General features: G+C 43.3%; 1 protein-coding gene across 1 annotated transcript; it reads left to right on the top strand.

Moving 5' to 3' along the window:
• Nucleotides 1-6,616: 6,616 nt before the first annotated feature.
• Nucleotides 6,617-18,493, top strand: cnih4 (cornichon family member 4). Its single transcript, XM_068760045.1, has 5 exons — nucleotides 6,617-6,691; nucleotides 11,370-11,438; nucleotides 15,231-15,343; nucleotides 17,627-17,767; nucleotides 17,843-18,493. The coding sequence occupies exons 1-5, from the start codon at nucleotides 6,623-6,625 to the stop codon at nucleotides 17,868-17,870; spliced, it is 420 nt and encodes a 139-aa protein (XP_068616146.1). The 5' UTR covers nucleotides 6,617-6,622; the 3' UTR covers nucleotides 17,871-18,493.
• Nucleotides 18,494-22,820: the final 4,327 nt, after the last annotated feature.

Genomic DNA, 22,820 nt, shown 5'->3' with positions numbered 1-22,820 from the left:
CCATTGCAATAACTTAAAATGAAGGCTGGTTTGTGACATTGAGAAAGTTCTTGATTAAATCCCATTTTCTTTCAAAGACAGGTGTTTGTAACCGTAATTGTGCAGTCAATTGTTCCATAGAGTATACTTGTCTTATTTTTTTGTAGGTGGTTCAGGTTTCATCCAGCAGATTGTTAAAATTTTCCTTGCAGTCATTAGCAAGAGACGGAGTGTAAATTTTTGATCCTGGGATAAACTGTCTGGGAAAATGTCCAACAAGAAAACCAAAGGGTCCATTGAAAGATTGATTTTAATTACTGTTCTCAATGTAAATTGAAAGTTTTTCCAGAAGTTAAGAATAATAGGACAGTCCCAAAAGACGTGTGTTTGTCTCCCACAGGTCCAGTTTCTCCAGCATTTGTCGCTTGTGCTACATTTGATGAGGAAAGATTTTAAAGGCGTTGTGAAGAATCTCATTTTCATCTTCCAATCAAATTCTTTCCAAACCTGACTGCCCACCCCCCTGTGACAGCCAGAACAAATACTTTGCCAAACCTCGTCTAATGTGACATTTAACTCCAATTCCCATTGTTGTTTAATATGTTGAGTATTGTCCATGATATCAATCAGCAGCTGTTGGTAAATCAATGACACTTGTTTTTTCATTACTCCACCCTTTTCCACCAGATTTATAAAACGTTTCTCTATGTTTGTTGGTTCTCTTAAAATATCTTCCCAGTCAGAATGTTTTGTGATATAACTTCTTATCTGCAGGTACATGTACAAATCACTTGATGGCAAATCAAATTTACTTCCTAGTTGGGCAAAAGTTTTAAATACATTTCCTTCAAACAGTTGATTCACTGTGATGAGCCCCCTCTCAGCCCGTCTCCCAAATCCACCATCTGATAAAGAAGGGAGAAACTCAATGTTTCTATTTATAGCCATCGCTCGGGATCAGACAACCTTCCCCTTCAGCTGTTTTTGTGTCTTGTTCCATATCTGTAATGTTTGTTTAACCCATAAATTTGATATGTTCATTTTTTTCTGAGATTGCGGGCTCAGAAATGGAAGACTGGAAAGGGGAATCCCCGACAATGAATTCTTCTCCATAGACACCCACTGTGTTTCTGGGTCACTAATAATCCATGATGCTATTGCTTTTATTTGGGCTGCCCAATAATACAGTTTAAAATTAGGTAATCTTAGGCCCCCATTTTCCTTGCTAGACATTAAAACTTTCAGGCGTATTCTTGGTCTTTTATTCTGCCAAATAAATTTTAACATCAATTTATCCAGTAACTTAAAAAAGGATTGTGGTATGAAGACAGGAAGATTTTGGAACAGAAATAATAATCTAGGAAGAATATTCATATTTATACATGCAATTCTCCCAAAAAAAGAAATTGGAAGTATATCCCATCTATTTAGATCATTTTTTATGTCTTTCAATAATTTATCATAATTTGATGAGAACAGCTGTTTGATTTTAGGGGTAAGAATTACGCCAAGATATCTGAACCCCTTTTCGGAGTGTCTGAATGAAACAAGATTATCCAGCTGTGACGGCCAATTTCCAGTGATCATTAATGCTTCTGATTTGTGTGTATTGATTTTATAACCTGATACTGTGCTATATTCATTAAGACTATGGATCAGGGCTGGGACGGAAATGATAGGATTCTCCAGAAATAATAAAATATCATCAGCAAAAAGCGACAGTTTATGCTGGACATTAGTGTTATCTCTTATTCCCTGTATAAGAGGATTGGATCTAATCATTTCGGCTAATGGTTCTATACTCAGAGCAAATAATGAGGGAGACAGAACTTCCCCCTGTCTAGTACCACGTCCCAATGAAAAGAAATTTGAGCAATAGCCATTTACCCTCACTCGTGATTTTGGGTTTTTATAAAAGGTTTGAACCCACTTAATAAAATTATTGTTGAAACCCATATGTCTCAGTGTCTGTTGGAGGAATCCCCAGTCCACCCGATCAAACGCCTTCTCAGCGTCCAAACTAAGAAGCATCGATGGGGGGCTCCTTCCCTGCGCCTCTGTTTGAAGGTTTAATGCCCTTCGAACATTATCAGATCCCTGTCTGTTAGTAATAAAACCTGTTTGATCAGGTTTAACAAGCTTTCTTATAACTTTTTGTATTCTGTTTGCAATGATGGCAGTAAGTATTTTGAGATCAACACAGAGGAGGCTGATGGGGCGGTAAGACATACATAGAGTTGGGTCTTTGCCTTCTTTGTGAATAACACTAATAATAGCTTCAGACCATGACTGAGGAGGATCACCCTCTGCCAAAGCATAATTATAAACTTTATCCAAAAGTGGCGTAAATTCCTTCTCAAACATTTTGTAGTATTCTCCTGGAAGACCATCCACTCCTGGAGCTTTATTATTTTTAAGTTTTAAAATGCTATTTTCTATTTCTTCTTTAGTGATTGGACCCGTTGAGAGATCAGCTTCCTCTTCAGTCAGTTTGGTAAGCTCTATAGAGTTAGAAGTTTATCAGTATTTTCTTTTTTATTTGGACAGCTTTCTTCTGTATATAATTCCTGGTAGTAAGTAGCAAATGCTTTTGCGATATTCTCAGGTTGCAGTAAAATGTCCCCTGTGCTTGGACACTTGATTTTGTGAACCACTCTACTTGATTGTAGTTTTCGCAGTTGAAATGCTCCATTGCCCTGTTCATAGTACTTTTGATTTGTGAATCGAAGCTGCCCTTCTGCTTTATAGGTTAATAAATCATTTAATTTCTGCCTACTTACTTTCAACTCATTCAGTGTAACATTATTTTGTAGTCTTTGGTATTCTTTTTCCAACTTTCTAATTTTGTTTTCCAATTCAATTTGTTCAGAAAGTCTTTCTTTTTTTAATCTTGAAGAAATTGAAATAATATTTCCCCTCAGGACGCTCTTGGCTCCCTCCCATAATATGGACGGAGATACTGTGTCATTATCATTAAATTCAATATACTCTGTTATACCTCTTTTAATTTCTTGTTGAATGCTTTTATTATTTAATATAGATACATTAGCTCTCCAATATTTAAAGTTATTATTTTTACTCAACTTTAGTTTCAAACAGACTGGAGCATGGTCCGATATGGTGATTGCTTCTATACTCCACTGGGTAGCGCTGTGGGAATCTGCCCCAGACATCAAAAACATATCTAACCTAGAATGGCTGCCATGTACATGTGAAAAAAAAGTAAAGTCTTTTTCCCGCGGATGCAGCCGTCGCCAAACATCAATCAAACCCAGCTCATCCATCAGAGCACAAAGACTAAGAGTCGTCCTGGAGATTGGGCCAAAGTCAGAAGGGAGTCTGTCTATAGATCCTTTCAAAACACAGTTAAAGTCTCCCCCTATTAGGACAATTCCCTCGGCTTTGTCAGCTATCAGTGCTGCCATGTCTCTAAAAAAATTAGGACCTTCCTCATTTGGGGCATATAAATTAAATAAAGTTAGTTTTATTCCACTTATACAACCTATAACCATAATATATCTCCCCTCTTTGTCCCTGAAGGTTTTTTCATGACAAAAATAAACTGATTTATTAAACAGAATTGCCACTCCTCTTTTCCTCCCATATGAGGCGCTATCCTGCTGGTCGACCCAATCTCTCCTCATCTTCATGTGTTCTTGTTCAGAGAGATGTGTCTCCTGAAGCATCGCTATGGCACATTTACATTTATTCAGCTGATTTAGCACTTTTTTCCTTTTAATCGGGTTTCCCAAGCCTTTGACATTATAAGTAACACAGATTACATTATCCATCACTTTTTATTTTTAGTATAATTAAACCATGTCTTGTTTCAAACATATTTGTCACTGCAGATAAATCATTACATATAATAGAATAATTGCCCAAACTAAGTCTCATTGACAAAATAACATTTGTAAATAATAATAATAAACAAAAAACAAAGAAAACAACAAAAAGAATGATATAGGCTTCCACATACCCAACTGGATAACCCGACAGTAACCCAGTCCCTGATGGTTCTGGGGCGGAGGTTGGTGACCGGTCCTCCACGGGAATAACACATCGTGTGTAGCCGCTGTCGTCCAGCCGCTCAAAGAGCGGCACGTTGCGGCTTAAGTGGTCCCCCCCTTGATGCTCTGCACATCCCGTCCTTAAATGAAAATCTTGTTTTTTATTCTTCTAACTTATATTAATAAAAATAGTTTATCCGTCCTCGGTGCTGAAGAAAGCTTTGAACTCGGTGTGGGAGAGTGTCGCTGGGCCTCTGCTCGCTCTCCTTCCATCTCGGAACAACTCCGTCTCCAGGCGCTCCCTCTCGTCCACTCTGGTCTGCACCCCCAGCTCCGTTAGTGATGGTAGAGCGTCGGTCAATGTCGCGAAGGTCTTCACTCCATTCTCCAGAAACACTCTCAGTTGTGCAGGGAATATACACTTGGCCTGGATCTTCTTCAGCTTTAGCTGTTTTACTACATCCCGCACCAGTGCTCTCTTCTTCTGCAGCTCGGGAGAGAAATCGTGGTCAAAGTAGATCTGTCTTTCTTTATATATAACTTTTCTCTGCTCCCAGGCTTGTCTCAGTATAATGTCTTTAACTGAGAAATCCAAAAACCTAACGACTAGCGAGCGTGGGGCAGCATCGGGGCTCTTGGGCTTGGCAGTGAGAGCTCTGTGTGCCCTTTCAATGACGATGTTTAGCTCAGAGGGGAGTCGAAGAACAGATTTGAGCAGCTCGTGTACAAAGATCTTAACGTCTCTTCCTTCGCTCTCTTCAGCTACTTGATAAATTCTTATATTGTTTCGTCTTTGTCGGTTTTGCATCTCTTCGCATCGGGCAGTCAGGTCCATTTCTCTGTGTAGCAGGTGTCTCAGAGCCCGCTCATAGCGCTTAGCGGAGTCTTCGTTAGCACTAATACGTTCCTCTGCCGCTGTAGTTCTTTTTTGCAGTTGTGACATATCTTCTTTCAACTCACGTACAGACGTTTTTCTAATGTTACGTTGCATCAATTGTGTAATTTAATATTGGTTTTATTTTTATTTGTATTGTTAATTGTGGATGATTTATGTACGAAGGACTTTCAACGGAAACAAGACCGCAAGGGCTTTTTAGAAATGCTCCTCTTAGACAGGACGTTTGACTGTACTTGTACTGTAATACATGCTACTGTGTGACTGTACTTGTACTCTAACATTCTATCTAATAAATATATTCATTCATCATCTGCCCCGGGGCGGCTGTATCTGCCCCGGGGCAGACTGACAGGAGCTAGGCTGCCCTCCTGACCACCACCGACATTCACTCGCTAACTACATTCACACACACACATACACACACACACACACACAGGTGAAGTATCTCACCCAACAACAGTGAACACATGTAATGAGAGACGAGGCAGGGGACGACGGGGGACGGGGGACGGGGGACGCCCCAGGTCCACAGACTCAGAGAGCGATACAGATCAAATGTGAAATTCTTGCACTAATAAAATTCCTTTTCATTGATTTTATGCCTTTGTCGAGTGTTGCAGTGCCCAAAGGCCGAAGGCGCCGTTCTTATTTGTTTTTTATCAACACTAATAATATAATCAATGATGTTGTTTGGGTTGATTCATGGAGTTCATAAGATGCTCCCATCTGTTGTAAAGCTTCAATGTCAATTCTGCCACTATGCTTTTATGATTCATTGTTGAATTATATATATATGTTGCTCATATATAACTTCTATTTATTGTGTTATATCTTATATATGGATATATAAAGTATTGAAACAATTCAATTCAGTTCAGTTTTATTTCTGTAGCTCCAGATCAGAACAGGAAGTCGTCTCAAGGCTTTACAGGATTAGCAGGGAAACACAGAACCCAACTTGACCCACAAGAGCAACGGAGGCAAGGAAAAACTTCCCTTTAACGGGCAGAAACCTTGGACAGAACCTAGGCTCATGGTGGACGGCCATCTGTCTGACCGGCTGGAGGGAGGGAGAGGGAGGGGGGGGGGGGGGGGGGCAGGTCGGAGGAGAGTCAAAAACAAGGAGATGGATAGAAAGGGAGGAGCTCAGTGTGTCATGATGTTAAGCCACCAGTGCTGCCTAATGACAGCATATTGATTATACTGATTACTGTATCGATTAGTTATAAGCTTTGTTAAAAAGGAAAGTCTTTAATCTACTCTTGAACATAGAGATGGTGTCTGTCTCACGAACCAATCAGGGGAGCCGTTTTTCTTAATTTTTCAACTCATTAAAATAGCGGAGTAGAACACAATGTACCTAATGTGTGTGTGTGTGTGTATTTATATAGAATGTATTTATACATATCTTGTATTTTGCAAACTACTTATGCATCACATATCAGAATATTCTATGACTGTTAAACCCGCTTTGAATATTAAAACACGCCGGACCATGTTTCAGAAAAAACCCGCATTAAGATCAGTTTAGTGTTCAGCCGGTGCGCTGATCGATTAATGCGCTGATCGATTAATGCGCTTCACTGCGCCTGCCGAACAGATTCCATTACCGGATGCGGCGTCTTCTCGTTATGTCAAAACTCCGATCCGCTAGGTGGCGCCTTGCACGCGGGTTGAAGCCGGAAAGGCGGCTCAGCTGTCGTAAAAGAAACAAACCACCGTCGGAAAATCAGAAATGGAGGCGGCAGTGTTCATCTTGTCACTTGTGGATTGCTGCGCTCTTATTTTCCTCTCGGTCTACTTTGTATCCTTTGAGGTTTGTGTTTTACTCGAGTCCTCCCTTTACGCAGTGTGTTACGTAACGAGACGCGAACGTTACGCAAACTGCGGAGTGTGTTACGTTAACGAGACGCGAACGTTACGCAAACTGCGGAGTGTGTTACGTTAACGAGACGCGAACGTTACGCAAACTGCGGAGTGTGTTACGTTAACGAGACGCGAACGTTACGCAAACTGCGGAGTGTGTTACGTTAACGAGACGCGAACGTTACGCAAACTGCGGAGTGTGTTACGTTAACGAGACGCGAACGTTACGCAAACTGCGGAGTGTGTTACGTTATTTAATGCAGCAGGAGATAGTTCTGTGTCGTAACGGAAGGATCCATTAGATCCATTAGATCCATTAGATCAGCGGTCCCCAACCTTTTTCCTGCCACGGACCGGTTTCATGCCGTGACATTTTTTCGCGGACCGGGGGGGGGGGGGGGAGAATGAATAGATGAATATAATCTTACCAATAAACTTTATATTATGCACTTGCAATAACTATTAAATAAATATTTAATAATTACACAATATCTACTCACCATAAATTGTTGTCCCAATAATTACTTCTGTCCTTCATGGTTCTTTGTTTCATAAATTCCACATTCTTGTCTTTTAATCCGGGTTCTTGTTTTTTAATCCGGGTTCTTGTCTTTTAATCCAGGTTCTTGTCTTTTAATCCGGGTTCTTGTCTTTTAATCCGGGTTCTTGTCTTTTAATCCGGGTTCTTGTCTTTTAATCCAGGTTCTTGTCTTTTAATCCGGGTTCTTGTCTTTTAATCCGGGTTCTTGTTTTTTAATCCAGGTTCTTGTCTTTTAATCCAGGTTCTTGTTTTTTAATCCGGGTTCTTGTCTTTTAATCCGGGTTCTTGTCTTTTAATCCGGGTTCTTGTCTTTTAATCCGGGTTCTTATTTTTTAATCCAGGTTCTTGTTTTTTAATCCAGGTTCTTGTTTTTTAATCCGGGTTCTGGTCTTTTAATCCGGGTTCTTGTCTTTTAATCTGGGTTCTTGTCTTTTAATCCGGGTTCTTGTCTTTTAATCCAGGTTCTTGTTTTTTAATCCAGGTTCTTGTCTTTTAATCCGGGTTCTTGTTTTTTAATCCGGGTCCTTGTCTTTTAATCCGGGTTCTTGTTTTTTAATCCGGGTTCTTGTCTTTTAATCCAGGTTCTTGTCTTTTAATCCAGGTTCTTGTCTTTTAATCCAGGTTCTTGTTTTTTAATCCAGGTTCTTGTCTTTTAATCCAGGTTCTTGTTTTTTAATCCAGGTTCTTGTTTTTTAATCCGGGTCCTTGGTTTTTAATCCAGGTTCTTGTCTTTTAATCCGGGTTCTTGGTTTTTAATCCAGGTTCTTGTTTTTTAATCCAGGTTCTTGTCTTTTAATCCAGGTTCTTGTTTTTTAATCCAGGTTCTTGTTTTTTAATCCGGGTCCTTGGTTTTTAATCCAGGTTCTTGTCTTTTAATCCAGGTTCTTGTTTTTTAATCCGGGTTCTGGTCTTTTAATCCGGGTTCTTGTCTTTTAATCAGGGTTCTTGGTCTCTGTGCCGAAGCAGTTTTGAACCCTTCATTGCTCGTTAACGGAGCGAATCAGCTGTTTATAAACCGAGTTTTAAGTCTTAGTCCTGATTTCTCTTCTTGGAGGTCATCACCTCCTCTTCTTCCTCCTCTTCTTCCTCCTCTTCTTCCTCCTCAGCAGGACTTTTTTCCGTAGCAAAGAAGCTCTCCAAATACTTTTGTTTCTTTTTATTAATTTTCGCGAGTTCACGGCTGTTTTTTTTTTAGCAACGTATGAAGACGCGATTGTTACGTTGGAGAAAATCCGGTCGTTTTTCAAAATAAAACACCTTTTAGACGCTAATAATCGATACAACGGAAATTGTATACATTAGTTGTTCTTTCTTTGCGGCCCGGTAACAAATGCCTCACGGACCGGTACCGGGTCGCGGCCCGGTGGTTGGGGACCCCTGCATTAGATCCGTTGAATACTCAAACCACACTAACTGCATGTGATTGAATTGTGAAGTCATGGTTGCCAAAGGAGATGGATAAACAGATAAATACAGTAATTGATCTTTTATTTGGAGAGTCAAGGCACTCACACACACGGTAAACAGAAATAGTAAAATATGAAAAGTATAAAAAAAACATGTGACCCCTGACCTCTGTGCTGTTATACCGGTTGTGTCCTTTACACAGTGACCCCTGACCTCTGTGCTGTGATGTGGTCTCGGGTGACTCTCTCCTGCGCTGCCCTGACGCACCCCGCTGTCTGCTGTGGAAGCTTCTGGATGTGGCACAGGTCCGTGCACTGTGTGAACACTCTGTGAACACTGTGTGAACACTCTGTGAACACTCTGTGAACACTGTGTGAACACTCTGAACACTCTGTGAACACTGTGAACACTCTGTGAACACTGTTCACACTGTGTGAACACTGTGTGAACACTCTGTGAACACTCTGTGAACACTCTGTGAACACTGTGTGAACACTCTGAACACTCTGTGAACACTCTGTGAACACTGTGTGAACACTCTGTGAACACTCTGTGAACACTCTGAACACTCTGTGAACACTCTGTGAACACTGTGTGAACACTCTGTGAACACTCTGTGAACACTCTGTGAACACTGTGTGAACACTCTGTGAACACTCTGTGAACACTCTGTGAACACTGTGTGAACACTCTGTGAACACTCTGTGAACACTCTGAACACTCTGTGAACACTGTGTGAACACTCTGTGAACACTCTGTGAACACTCTGAACACTCTGTGAACACTCTGTGAACACTGTGTGAACACTCTGTGAACACTGTGTGAACACTCTGTGAACACTGTGTGAACACTCTGTGAACACTCTGTGAACACTGTGTGAACACTCTGAACACTCTGTGAACACTGTGAACACTCTGTGAACACTGTTCACACTGTGTGAACACTGTGTGAACACTGTGTGAACACTCTGTGAACACTGTGTGAACACTCTGAACACTCTGTGAACACTCTGTGAACACTGTGTGAACACTCTGTGAACACTCTGTGAACACTCTGAACACTCTGTGAACACTCTGTGAACACTGTGTGAACACTCTGTGAACACTCTGTGAACACTCTGTGAACACTGTGTGAACACTCTGTGAACACTCTGTGAACACTCTGTGAACACTCTGTGAACACTCTGTGAACACTGTGTGAACACTCTGTGAACACTCTGTGAACACTCTGAACACTCTGTGAACACTGTGTGAACACTCTGTGAACACTCTGTGAACACTCTGAACACTCTGTGAACACTCTGTGAACACTGTGTGAACACTCTGTGAACACTGTGTGAACACTGTGAACACTCTGTGAACACTCTGTGAACACTCTGTGAACACTCTGAACACTCTGTGAACACTCTGTGAACACTGTGTGAACACTCTGTGAACACTCTGTGAACACTCTGAACACTCTGTGAACACTCTGTGAACACTGTGTGAACACTCTGTGAACACTCTGTGAACACTCTGTGAACACTCTGTGAACACTGTGAACACTGTGTGAACACTCTGTGAACACTCTGTGAACACTCTGTGAACACTGTGTGAAGTGGAGTGCTGCATCTGTTCCGGATCTTTTCCCAGACGTGTTTGAGGAGTTCTCTGAGTTCCGCAGCACAGACCTGAAGCAGCTGAGAGCAAACCTTGTCTGTCTCCACATTTAAAGTTCTGCAGGGAAGGAGGGTTGATGGTTTAACCTTCGGCACCTGAATGAAGGAGGGTTGATGGTTTAACCTTCGGCACCTGAATGAAGGAGGGTTGATGGTTTAACCTTCGGCACCTGAATGAAGGAGGGTTGATGGTTTAACCTTCGGCACCTGAATGAAGGAGGGTTGATGGTTTAACCTTCGGCACCTGAATGAAGGAGGGTTGATGGTTTAACCTTCGGCACCTGAATGAAGGAGGGTTGATGGTTTAACCTTCGGCACCTGCATGAAGGAGGGTTGATGGTTTAACCTTCGGCACCTGAATGAAGGAGGGTTGATGGTTTAACCTTCGGCACCTGAATGAAGGAGGGTTGATGGTTTAACCTTCGGCACCTGCATGAAGGAGGGTTGATGGTTTAACCTTCGGCACCTGAATGAAGGAGGGTTGATGGTTTAACCTTCGGCACCTGAATGAAGGAGGGTTGATGGTTTAACCTTCGGCACCTGAATGAAGGAGGGTTGATGGTTTAACCTTCGGCACCTGAATGAAGGAGGGTTGATGGTTTAACCTTCGGCACCTGAATGAAGGAGGGTTGATGGTTTAACCTTCGGCACCTGAATGAAGGAGGGTTGATGGTTTAACCTTCGGCACCTGAATGAAGGAGGGTTGATGGTTTAACCTTCGGCACCTGAATGAAGGAGGGTTGATGGTTTAACCTTCGGCACCTGAATGAAGGAGGGTTGATGGTTTAACCTTCGGCACCTGAATGAAGGAGGGTTGATGGTTTAACCTTCGGCATAAGTCCGGTGACTCTGGTTTTTTAGTGCTACCTTGCATACTTTCTGACTGAAGTGCTACAAATCTGTTTTGCACCGACAACTGAAATACAGCAGTACAACTGAGAATGGATGACTTGTCAAATGAAGATGAAAGGAGTTGTAACGTGTATCTTGGCTCCTCGACTTTGAAGTCAGATCATCACTCTGTCCGATCTAGAATGTGACTACATCAACGCCAGGGCCTGCTGCTCCAAGCTGAACAAAGTAAGTGCTTCTTGTGTTTGTCAGTGCGCCCAAGAACTAGAGCAGATCTCGAATGCACCAAGAAAAAAAGTCCCCTTGGAGTCGGGATGAAATGAGATTATGAGATCAAATCAACATTTTTGTTTATCTCTGATGGGAAGGTTTCAAAATGTATCAAATATCTGAGGGACATGTCTCAGGTGGTAGGAGAGAGTGGAGCCAGCCAGAATATGCTGCTGGTGTGTAAGATGGCTCCAGTGGAGAAGAAGAGGAGGTGAGACAGACTCTGGGGGGGCAAGAGAGGCTTCCAGAAGACTGGAAGACAACGGCTCAGGTGATCAGGGAGACAGGTAGGAGAGGACTGGGTGTGTCTTCTGGAAGGAAAGGAGATAAGGAGACCTGGTGGTGGAACCAGGAAGTGCAGAAGTGTAGACAGGAAAAGAGGTTAGCTAAGAAGAAGTGGGACATTGAGAGGACAGAAGAGAGTAAACAGGGTACAGGGAAACGAGACGCAAGGTAAAGGTAGAGGTCAAAGGTCAAACAGAGGTCATATGATGACCTGTATGCAGGTTAGATAGTAAAGAGGGAGAGAAGGATCTGAACAGACAGGAAGGATGTTCAGCATGTTAGTGATGAAGAGTAGAGACAGGAAGGATGTTCAGCATGTTAGCGATGAAGAGTAGAGACAGGAAGGATGTTCAGCATGTTAGAGATGAAGAGTAGAGACAGGAAGGATGTTCAGAATGTTAGAGTGATGAAGAGTAGAGACGGGAAGGATGTTCAGCATGTTAGAGTGATGAAGAGTAGAGACAGGAAGGATGTCCAGCATGTTAGTGATGAAGAGTAGAGACAGGAAGGATGTTCAGCATGTTAGAGTGATGAAGAGTAGAGACAGGAAGGATGTTCAGCATGTTAGAGTGATGAAGAGTAGAGACAGGAAGGATGTTCAGCATGTTAGAGTGATGAAGAGTAGAGACAGGAAGGATGTCCAGCATGTTAGTGATGAAGAGTAGAGACAGGAAGGATGTTCAGCATGTTAGAGTGATGAAGAGTAGAGACAGGAAGGATGTTCAGCATGTTAGAGTGATGAAGAGTAGAGACAGGAAGGATGTTCAGCATGTTAGAGTGATGAAGAGTAGAGACAGGAAGGATGTTCAGCATGTTAGTGATGAAGAGTAGAGACAGGAAGGATGTTCAGCATGTTAGTGATGAAGAGTAGAGACAGGAAGGATGTTCAGCATGTTAGTGATGAAGAGTAGAGACAGGAAGGATGTTCAGCATGTTAGAGTGATGAAGAGTAGAGACAGGAAGGATGTTCAGCATGTTAGAGTGATGAAGAGGAGAGACAGGAAGGATGTTCAGCATGTTAGTGATGAAGAGTAGAGACAGGAAGGATGTTCAGCATGTTAGTGATGAAGAGTAGAGACAGGAAGGATGTTCAGCATGTTAGTGATGAAGAGTAGAGACAGGAAGGATGTTCAGCATGTTAGAGTGATGAAGAGTAGAGACAGGAAGGATGTTCAGCATGTTAGAGTGATGAAGAGTAGAGACAGGAAGGATGTTCAGCATGTTAGTGATGAAGAGTAGAGACAGGAAGGATGTTCAGCATGTTAGTGATGAAGAGTAGAGACAGGAAGGATGTTCAGCATGTTAGTGATGAAGAGTAGAGACAGGAAGGATGTTCAGCATGTTAGAGTGATGAAGAGTAGAGACAGGAAGGATGTTCAGGTGTTTGAGGCTAGACGAAGGACAGAAGTGAGTATTTGTGAGCAGCAGTATGGCTTCATGCTGATGAAGAGTACCACAGACTCAGTTAGCATTTAGCGTTTAGCATTTAGCGTTTAGCATTTAGCGTTTAGCATTTAGCATTTAGCATTTAGCATTTAGCGTTTAGCAGGCTTTGTGCGGCTTCAGGTCTGGTTGACTGACCGGCCCGTCTGAGGTTAATTAGAAATGACAAAATAAACACGCATTAACTTTACCTCATGCAGTTCACTTTGATGTCTCTTTCTTAAGGAGCACAGAGACAATATTGTGATGTCTTTATGAGGCTAACAACCACACAGTCGCACAACTTTACAACAGTATATTAAACTCAAAATGTGTTTTAGAGTGAATGTTCACTGTGTCACAAATGGTAAAACGTTCACATCTATTTTAACATTGTTTTGAGTATTGTAATTTAATAAATTACATTTTTTGTAAGGCAACCTCAATTTCTCATTGCTTAATTATAACATATATGTATTACAGTACAAGTACAGTCCAACTATAGCATGTATTACAGTACAAATACAGTCAAACAATAGTATGTATTACAGTACAAGTACAGTCACACAGTAGCATGTATTACAGTACAAGTACAGTCACACAGTAGCATGTATTACAGTACAAACAGTCAAACAGTAGCATGTATTACAGTACAAGTACAGTCACACAGTAGCATGTATTACAGTACAAGTACAGTCACACATCCTGTCTAAGAGGAGTATTTCTAAAAAGCCCTTGCGGTCTTGTTTGTGTTGAAAGTCCTTCGTACATAATGCTATTTACTGCTTCTTTTTTTTTTTTTATAAAGAAATACAATTAATAGTATGCAGAATTGAGTTCAGCCTTTTGGCCCGGCCCTCCAGAATATTTTCTGTTTCATGTGGCCCCATGGAAAAATTAATTGTCCACCCCTGGCATTGAGGCTAGCAATGGAGAAGAACAGGGAAGGTCAGGAGGAGCTGCATTGTGTCTTTGTAGATCTAGAGAAAGCCTAGGACAGGGGGGTCAGAGAGGTACTGTGGTACTGCATGAGGTACTGTGGTACTGCATGAGGTACTGTGGTACTGCATGAGGTACTGTGGTACTGCATGAGGACGTCTGGAGTGGCAGAGAAGTATGTCAGAGTAGTTCAGGACATGTAGGACAGCAGTGAGTGTGCAGCAGGAGTAACAGGAGTTTAGTGTAGAGGTGGGATGCACCAGGGACCAGCTCTGAGCCCCTTTTTGTTGCCATGGTGATGGATAGACTAACAGATGAGGTGAGACAGGAAGCTCCTCTGAATATGATGTTTGCAGATGACATTGTGATCTGCAGGTAGAGGAGAATCTAGAGAAGTGGAGGTCTGCTCTAGAAAAGAGAGGAATGAAGGTGAGCAGGAGTAAAACAGAGTACATGTGTGTACATGAGAAGGTCCCAGGGGGGACAGTGAAGCTACAAGGAATAGACGTAAAGAAGGGAGAGGACTTCAGGTACCTCGGGTCAACAGAGCAGAGTGATGGAGAGAATGTGGAAAGGAGGTGAAGAATCGTGTGCAGGCAGACTGGAACGGGGGGAGGAAAGTATCAGGTGTGCTCTGTGATAGGACGAAGGGACAGGAGAAGAGACATGGACGTAGTGAGGGAGGACATGAGAGTGGCTGGTGTTGGGGAGGACGATGCAAAGGACAGGGTGAAGTGGAGAAGGTTGGTTTGCTGTGGCGACCCCTCAGGTGACAAACCGTAAGTGCAGTAGTAGTGGTGGCGGTGCTTTTATGGGCCCACAAGTTGGTCATTATTTCAGCCTTTGAAGGTCCAACAGCTCCAGTATTTGTGAAGCTGGACACGTCAAATGCTCGTTTAAATGATGAGGTGGACGCAAACCAATACTTCCCTGTTGAAACCGACGGTGGTTGATGCAGTATTTCTACTTAAACTAAAGAGCCACCCAAAGAAAACAATGAGAAACAATCCTATTTGAAACTCATTTCCTATTTATAGATGGTCATGAAATATTATTTTCATTATTATTTTGAGGTGTCATTCTAATGTCTGTTTGTGTTTACAGTGGGTAACTCCAGAAATGCTCGGCCAGGGTCTCACCGCTGTGCTGATGTTGGTCTCACTGCATTGGTTCATCTTCCTTCTCAACTTGCCTGTAGCTACCTGGAACATTTATAGGTATTCTTATGCTGCTGCTTATTCTGATATCGTCTGAGACACCATGCACATCTGTAAGTTGTGACAATATATCGTACTGCACGAAATAATGATCATGAAATAATACAAAGGATCTCAAGAGGCATATTTAACTTACTCTAATAGGAATCTATTGGTCACCAGGGAGGCGGTTCAGGACAATAAGAAGCAGCACAGCGAGGCTCAGGAACAGCTTCTTCCCCCGAGCTGTGAAAGCAGTCGTTCCCTGGTAGCGATCTGGGACGCTTTATGCCGGTCCTGTTGCTGCTGCTTTGCTCTGTTTGCTTGATTCTCTGTCTCATGCTCTCTGTGTATGTATATCGCTGCTTTAAGAGAGATTTTGGTTTTCATTTTATGTTCCTATGAGTGCCTTAAGCCGTGGGCCTTCACACGATTTTATTATGTTAGCATAATGACAATAAAGAATCTTGAATCTCTCACTTAAAACTAGAAAGAGAATATTGGAATGCTATGTATGGTTAATCATGACGAGCAAAACGAAGGATCAACGGGACTTAAGGTTTGTTGATGACGTTTGACCTCTCATCTGAGGGGCTTCTTCGGTTCTTACTGACTGGTAGAGGGTCCAGATACTAATGTTGGAGAAGAAGACAAAGCAAGTGCCGAACCCACCTGTACAATTAAGTCTCTTTCACACAAGAGCTGTTTTGTCTGCTTTAAACGGACCAGACTTCGTTTCCTCGGATAGTCCGCATTGTTTGGGCAGGTGTGAAAGCTAACAAGCGAACTCTGGTCCGCTTGAAAACGTGGGTCTCAGTTCGCTTGCCAGTTATCCCTGCTTGGTCAATATGTGAAATGGACTTCAGACTCCTCTGGAGTCATAGAGGATGAACGGTTGTTGTTACCACACTCAGGACAGCCGTGATTATGAGCTGCACCCAGGTGTGGCTGGGGGCTGTGGATTTGGGGGACAGAGGTCAATCCTGCATTGTATGCTGCTGATAGATGGTGTCTTAATCCTCCTCCTCTGTTGAGGGACGGTTTCTCCAGTTTGACTAAAATGTCTTCTTTAACTCCGCTCTCAAACCATCTGTCCTCTCTGGCTAACACCTGGACATTACTGTGTCTTTCAGGTGCAGTCTTGTCCTGAGGATTTGTCTCTCCTATGTTGAGACATACGCTTGTGGAGCGGCTGTTTGGTCTCCCTAGTGTCCAGGTCGCTGCATTCTTCACTGGGCTGGACGCAGATGCTACGTTGCTCTGTTTGTGTCTGGGTGTTTTGTCTTTACACCCCGAGGCAGCATCTGTCTCGGGCTGTTGTCCTTAACATCTTTACGGGTGAATTTGATGTTACCATCCACCGTATTGATTCTTGGGTTCTGATTTTTTACCCGGCACCCAGGTTTCAGTCACGAATTAAGTGTTTCTTTGTTTAAGTGTCTTAATCTCAAGGTGATTCTTCGTTTCTGCTCTTCATGATTTTCCCGGACCCGGTTGACTTGTGGACTTAGACATATGTATGGTCAACTATGTTATATGGATGCAAATCATGAACTCTTACAAATAACATCAGGAGTACCTTTGACATCTGGACCGATAAAGGTGTATCACAAATGAAACGGTATTAAAAATGATACAAAGCAAAAGTAGAAATTAGAAGTAGATGTACAACCATTTCTTCCGACCCTGAAAACAATGGAACGCATGTGATTTGTTCTTAAGCAGACTTTATAAACAGTATTTCTCGGGATGCACCGATCGATTGCCGCTGATTTCCTTAATTTTGTGCGATTGGCAGATTTCTACATATGAAACCGGTCTTTTCCGCCAATTTTATTAGCCGATCTTATCTACCTCCGCGAAGGTCTGAAAGTCAGCCCACTGTCTCCTGCTCTGCCATTAAGTCGCTCTGAAAGCAGAATACTGCTGTGCGCTTTATTTAGGTGAGCGGCTAAAAACAGGTCTGCAGGGTCACCTGTTGCACAAATTGTGTTTTGTTCAATAAAATAAGATTAGAACATTGAAGGTGTTGCTGTCAGTTTTTTAAGAAATCGGTATCGGCAGGTCAGGATTTTTTTTAAATCGGCGATCGGCCAGAAAATTGCAATCGGTGCATTTCACAGATGCTGATATCGTGTAATCTCCATCTTGTGTTTGTCTTTGTCCAGATTCAAATGAACACAAATGAATTGGTTCAGAACATCCGAGGTGTGCGTTGTGAAAGATAAGACATGACAGATCTAGTCTCCTGTTGAGTCAGGGGTGCAAGGAGGCCCCCTCATGTGTTCTTTGCTGTGCCTGCAGGTACACAAAGGTTCCAGTGGGAAACATGGGTGTGTTTGACCCCACTGAGATCCACAACCGAGGTCAACTCAAGTCCCACATGAAGGAAGCCATGATTAAGCTGGGATACCACCTTCTTTGCTTCTTCATTTACTTGTACAGGTGAGCTCACACACTCTGACGTATGGTGGTGCCGGTTTGCCTGAACTAACACACAACGTTTCTCTGTTTGTCCAGTATGATCCTGGCTCTGATCAACGACTGAAGCTTCAGCAAGCTGAGCTCAAATCCTTCACCTGCTTCTCACCAACGAATGCGTGAGCTCGGAGATGAGACGTTTACATGATGATTCTCCACTCTGAGTTTTGTTTTGTCAGAATCCACAGAGTTCACTTTGGTGCAAAATGTAGAATTATGACATAGAATGATGTCATGATAAAAAATTCCTAAACTGCTGTTGGTGAGGAGGAATTAAATAATCATTTATTTTGCAAACTCTATCTGCAGCGTGTAAAAATATACCATAGTACTGGCCAACAAGTATACAATATACTGGTGGTTTTACACAGTACAAAGCTTAGCATTAGCCTTTCTGTTAGCAAACATTTGACATGTAATGAGTTGAGTTCTCATAAAGTTGTTCATTTCTGAAGGTCACAGGTTTGTTTGCGTCTGAATGAAATGACTGGATTTGACATGTTTAAGCTGCTTCAAGCAGAGTTGAGTCTAAAGCGGCTTAAACTGATGTTATTTGGTCCGCTGTTCACTGAGCTATATCAGAATACTACTTGCTTGCGTATAATGGGTATCGGTGGGTCTCTGCAGATGGATCTCATACAGTGTTTCTTCTTTGGAGGTTTTTAAAAAAAATAAAAAAGAGATATACTTACTCACAATTGCATGCAGCACAATGTTCATCCAGTTTCTGTAGCCATTTATGATTTTCTGGGTCATGAGGGGACCGAGCCAATCACAGCTGATATTAGGCAGGGTGCATACGCCCACGTGGCACAAGGGCTACGTGTTCCAATCCCGGAGTCCACGTATCCTGAGGTTATTGTTGCTGGGAATGGAGTGAGAAGGATCACAGGCTTCACTGGGATCATCAGGTGGACACCCTGATTAGCCTACGGCACCTCCACAGCGGACATTGGAATCTGCATCTGGTGTGCCCCCCCCCCCCCCCCCCCCATGCTCTGCTACCAGAGCAATATAGGGATTTGATCGCCTGTTACAATACCGGCCCTTCAAACCCTCTACACCCCCCCTCCACTGGGTAAACCCTAACGCCGGCTCCTAGTGCTTCAGGCTCTTTTGTTCGTGGGCCTCCTCCGCTGAGTCGTAACAGCACTGTCGCTTTGTTACTGTGATCTCAGTGGGAAAGCACAGTCGCTGATAATGGCTTCCGATCTCGTGCTTTAGAGAGTAGGCCAGGCTTGACTCGATGTGCTTCCACCCCGACAGCGCCCTTCACAAGAGTTTCCCCGTTTCCACTTCCCACTGTGTCCATTGTGCCTGTTTCCCCTGCGAGACTGCCTGGTATGCTTCAGCATCTGCTCTTGACCGCGCACCTCTTCCACAACTAGACCTCGGTGCTGTGAGAGTGTTGCTTTGTGTCAGAATGGTTTTCTTTTAACCAGATCCTAAACGCGTCCAACTTGATGCTCGCTTGCTTGCTCTATTGACACTGCTGAGGACCGCTGTCTTCCAGTTGACGAGGTAGGAGCAGACCTGGCAACCACAGTGTCTCAAGACTCTCCTCTGCACCGGGAGGTCCAGTATTCCTTTTTCGTACGAGAGCTGACCAAACGCTCCAGCTTTTCAACCTTGTCGAGTGGAATGTTATAAACTGTCAGTGTCCACATCAGGTGTGGGAGAAGGCCAAATTGCAGGCACCAGAGTTGAATCTGCAGGCAGTAAGGTGTTGTCGATGATCTTTAAACCAGCCTTGGTATTCTCTGCCTTGGTCAACCTGCAAAGTGTTCTTCAGTGAAGCATCGCACCGTCGTCCAAGGCTTTTATCTGGTCTCTCTGCCACGGTTGTGTCAGAATGGTTTTGGCTTATCGTCAATACAGAACCAAAGCTCTAAGAGGTAAGGTCACGGGTGTTGGTGTGTCTGCAATTTCTGTATTTCCTCATGTTTCATTCACTGCTGTATGAATGTTGTGCATGTTGGACTGTTGGGGATAGAATTGGGTCACTGATTGGCTATTTCACAACATTAATTAGATGTTATTACTCCCTCCGAGTGTCCCGGGTCTGTGTCTGACCTTAATAAACATTGTTGCACAGATAAAAGGAGCCTGTTTCTTGGTTGCACATCACCTAAAACACACCGCAGTCAAACAGGGTACACCAATCCGACTGATGAATGCCCCCCAACCACCCAGTGTGATGCGTGAATGATGACCGCCATCGCCATTGTGAAAGGTAGTGGGGAGTACGTTCAGCCATAATTCCTACTTCCAAGTGGCATGAGGTGTATATCCTGAAAGTAGGGTTGGACCGGGTTGAGGTTTGGCACACCAGAATAACTGATCTGAAGATCCAAAGGCATTTGCAAGATCTAAGAAAAGATCACTGGCGTCCCTTTTAGCAGCATGGATTTGGTGCCAGATCATGAATGGATGTTCCAAATGTTGCTGTCCAAAAAAAATGGATTTGAGCAATTACCGTATTTTCCGGATTATAAGTCGCGGTTTTTTTCATAGTTTGGTCGGGGGTGCGACTTATAAATCGGAGCGACTTATATATGCTTTTTTTTACAAAATCTGTGAGCGCAGAGACAGTAGCCTACACATTTCTATAACAGGTGTTACAGGGAACTCTGTGACCCGTCAGAATCTGTCGCGGTTTCTGGAGGTTCATAGTTATCTGTCACACCTGTTATCTAAAAACACCAATTAGAAGGGCTGATTGAAAATGGCGCCGAAAAGAAAGTCATATTCCACGGCTTACAAGCTTCAGATAGTGAAATATGGAGCCGAAAACGGCAATCGAGCAGCAGAAAGAAAGTTTGGAGTGAGCGAAAAACTTGTAAGGGACTGGCGAAAAGCGGAGGTTACGCTTACTGAAATGAAGAAAACAAAGAAAGCTAATCGCGGGCGACAAGCTAGGTGGCCGCAGTTGGAGGAACGAGTTCACGCATGGGTGCTTGAACAACGTGCTGCTGGGAGAGGTTTGTCAACGGTGCAGTTGCGTCTCCACGCCCAAGTGGTTGCCAGGGAGGTGAATATAAACGGCTTTGCGGGAGGACCTTCTTGGTGTTACCGCTTCATGCAGCGCAAACGCCTCTCTATCAGAGCTAGGACGACACTGTCCCAAAAACTGCCAGCGGACTTCCAAGCCAAGGTTGACAGTTTCCGCGCGTTCATTGAAAAGCATGTAAGTGATCACAACGTGACACCGGATCATATTATTAACATGGACGAGGTCCCCCTCACTTTTGACATCCCCATGGGCCGAAGTGTTGCAGAGAAAGGGCAAAAAAGTGTGAATATCGTTACAACTGGTCATGAGAGATCACACTTCACAGTGGTGCTGGCATGTTGTGGAGACGGATCAAAACTGCCACCGATGGTCATTTTCAAACGAAAAACCATGCCAAAAATCCAATCCTCCTCAGTTGAAATCGCCGTGAACGAGAAAGGGTGGATTGATCAAGAAATGATGAACTTGTGGCTTACAAAGTGCTACAATAAGCGACCGGATGGCTTCTTTAGAGCACGCAAAGCTCTGCTTGTGATGGATAGCATGAGAGCGCACATCACACCACAGTTAAAAAATAAATTAAAAGTTCTCAACTCCATACCTGCCATCATCCCTGGAGGCTTAACCAAAATACTCCAGCCACTTGATATCTCCGTGAATAGGAGCTTTAAGGCAGTTTTGCGTAACCTGTGGGAGCAGTGGATGACGGATGGAGAGCACAGCTTCACGGCAACCGGGAGAATGCGCCGTGCAACTTTCCTGGAAGTCATTGAATGGATCGACAAAGCATGGGCTTCAGTGACAACCGCAACCATCCTGTCGGGATTCAGAAAGGCTGGAATAATTGGAACTGCAACTGACGACGAGTCTGATGTAAGCGACGTAGAAGAGGAAGCGGCGTCTTGTCTACCTGCCGAGTTGGGGGAGTTGTTCAAAAGTGACACCGAGGATGAAGATTTCCTTGGATTTCGTGATTCTGAATAAAACCTGATATTTTGGTAAACGTGTTAGCATGTTCTTTGTGCTATATGTTGTTTGGTGTTGGATTTTATAAAATAAATTTTCCCCAAAAATGCGACTTATCCTCCAGTGCGACCTATATATGTTTTTTTCTTCTTAATTATGCATTTTTTGGCTGGTGCGACCTACAATCCGGAGCGACGTATAATCCAAAAAATACGGTAATTAATTATGATCTGCAATTAATTGATCTCTTTTTTAATCTCACTGAAAAATTACTGAGGCATTTTCATTTAAATTCATGATGTCATTGTGGCAGATCAAAATCTTGAAAGTAACTATAAAGTAATTTATTGTTCAGACTTGAACGTTATGCTGTATTTGTGACTCATCCTACGTGCTGCCTGCAACATCGATCAATCACTTCTAGTGACGTAGCAGCTGCTCTGACCAGACGCGGGGTGTCTCCTCCAGTTTAGCTTTGTGCAGAACTTTGCTATGGCTCGCTAGGTTGCTAACGCATGGAACTTACCCCAGTGACTGAGAGGGTTGCTTCCCTGTGCCTTCCAGTCAGAGACGGGTGTCTCACTCACTGTTGTACCCAGCCTTCCTAGAATCCCTGGGAAGTGTACATGATTGTGCTCCAACTAGGGCGCCATTGTTTTTCTCAGGGACTTCAACGCTCATGTGGGCAGCTAGTCATGGTTTGTCCATAACAAGTCCCACGTTCAAGCACAGGGGTGTCCATAAGTACCCATGGCACCAGGACAATGATTGACTTCGTTGTCATGTCATCGGACCTCCGGCCGTGTCTTGGACACTCAGGTAAAGAGAGGCATAGCTGTCAACTGATTAACACCTGGTGGTGAGTTACTGCTGGTGTTCACCACCAGGTGTTAACTGATTAACACCTGGTGGTGAGTTACTGCTGGTGTCCACCACCAGGTTCAGTGGTGAACACCAGAAGTAAGGGATGCCATCAAGATGAAGATTCTTATTGAAGCCGACAGGTACAGGCAGGCCGAGTGTATTGAGTACGGAAAC

The sequence above is a fragment of the Brachionichthys hirsutus genome, chromosome 3 (genome assembly GCF_040956055.1).
Source record: "Brachionichthys hirsutus isolate HB-005 chromosome 3, CSIRO-AGI_Bhir_v1, whole genome shotgun sequence".
In the NCBI taxonomy this organism is placed as follows: domain Eukaryota; kingdom Metazoa; phylum Chordata; class Actinopteri; order Lophiiformes; family Brachionichthyidae; genus Brachionichthys; species Brachionichthys hirsutus.
Note: the sequence above shows the minus strand (reverse complement) of the source record. Positions and strands in the feature narration are given on the sequence as shown.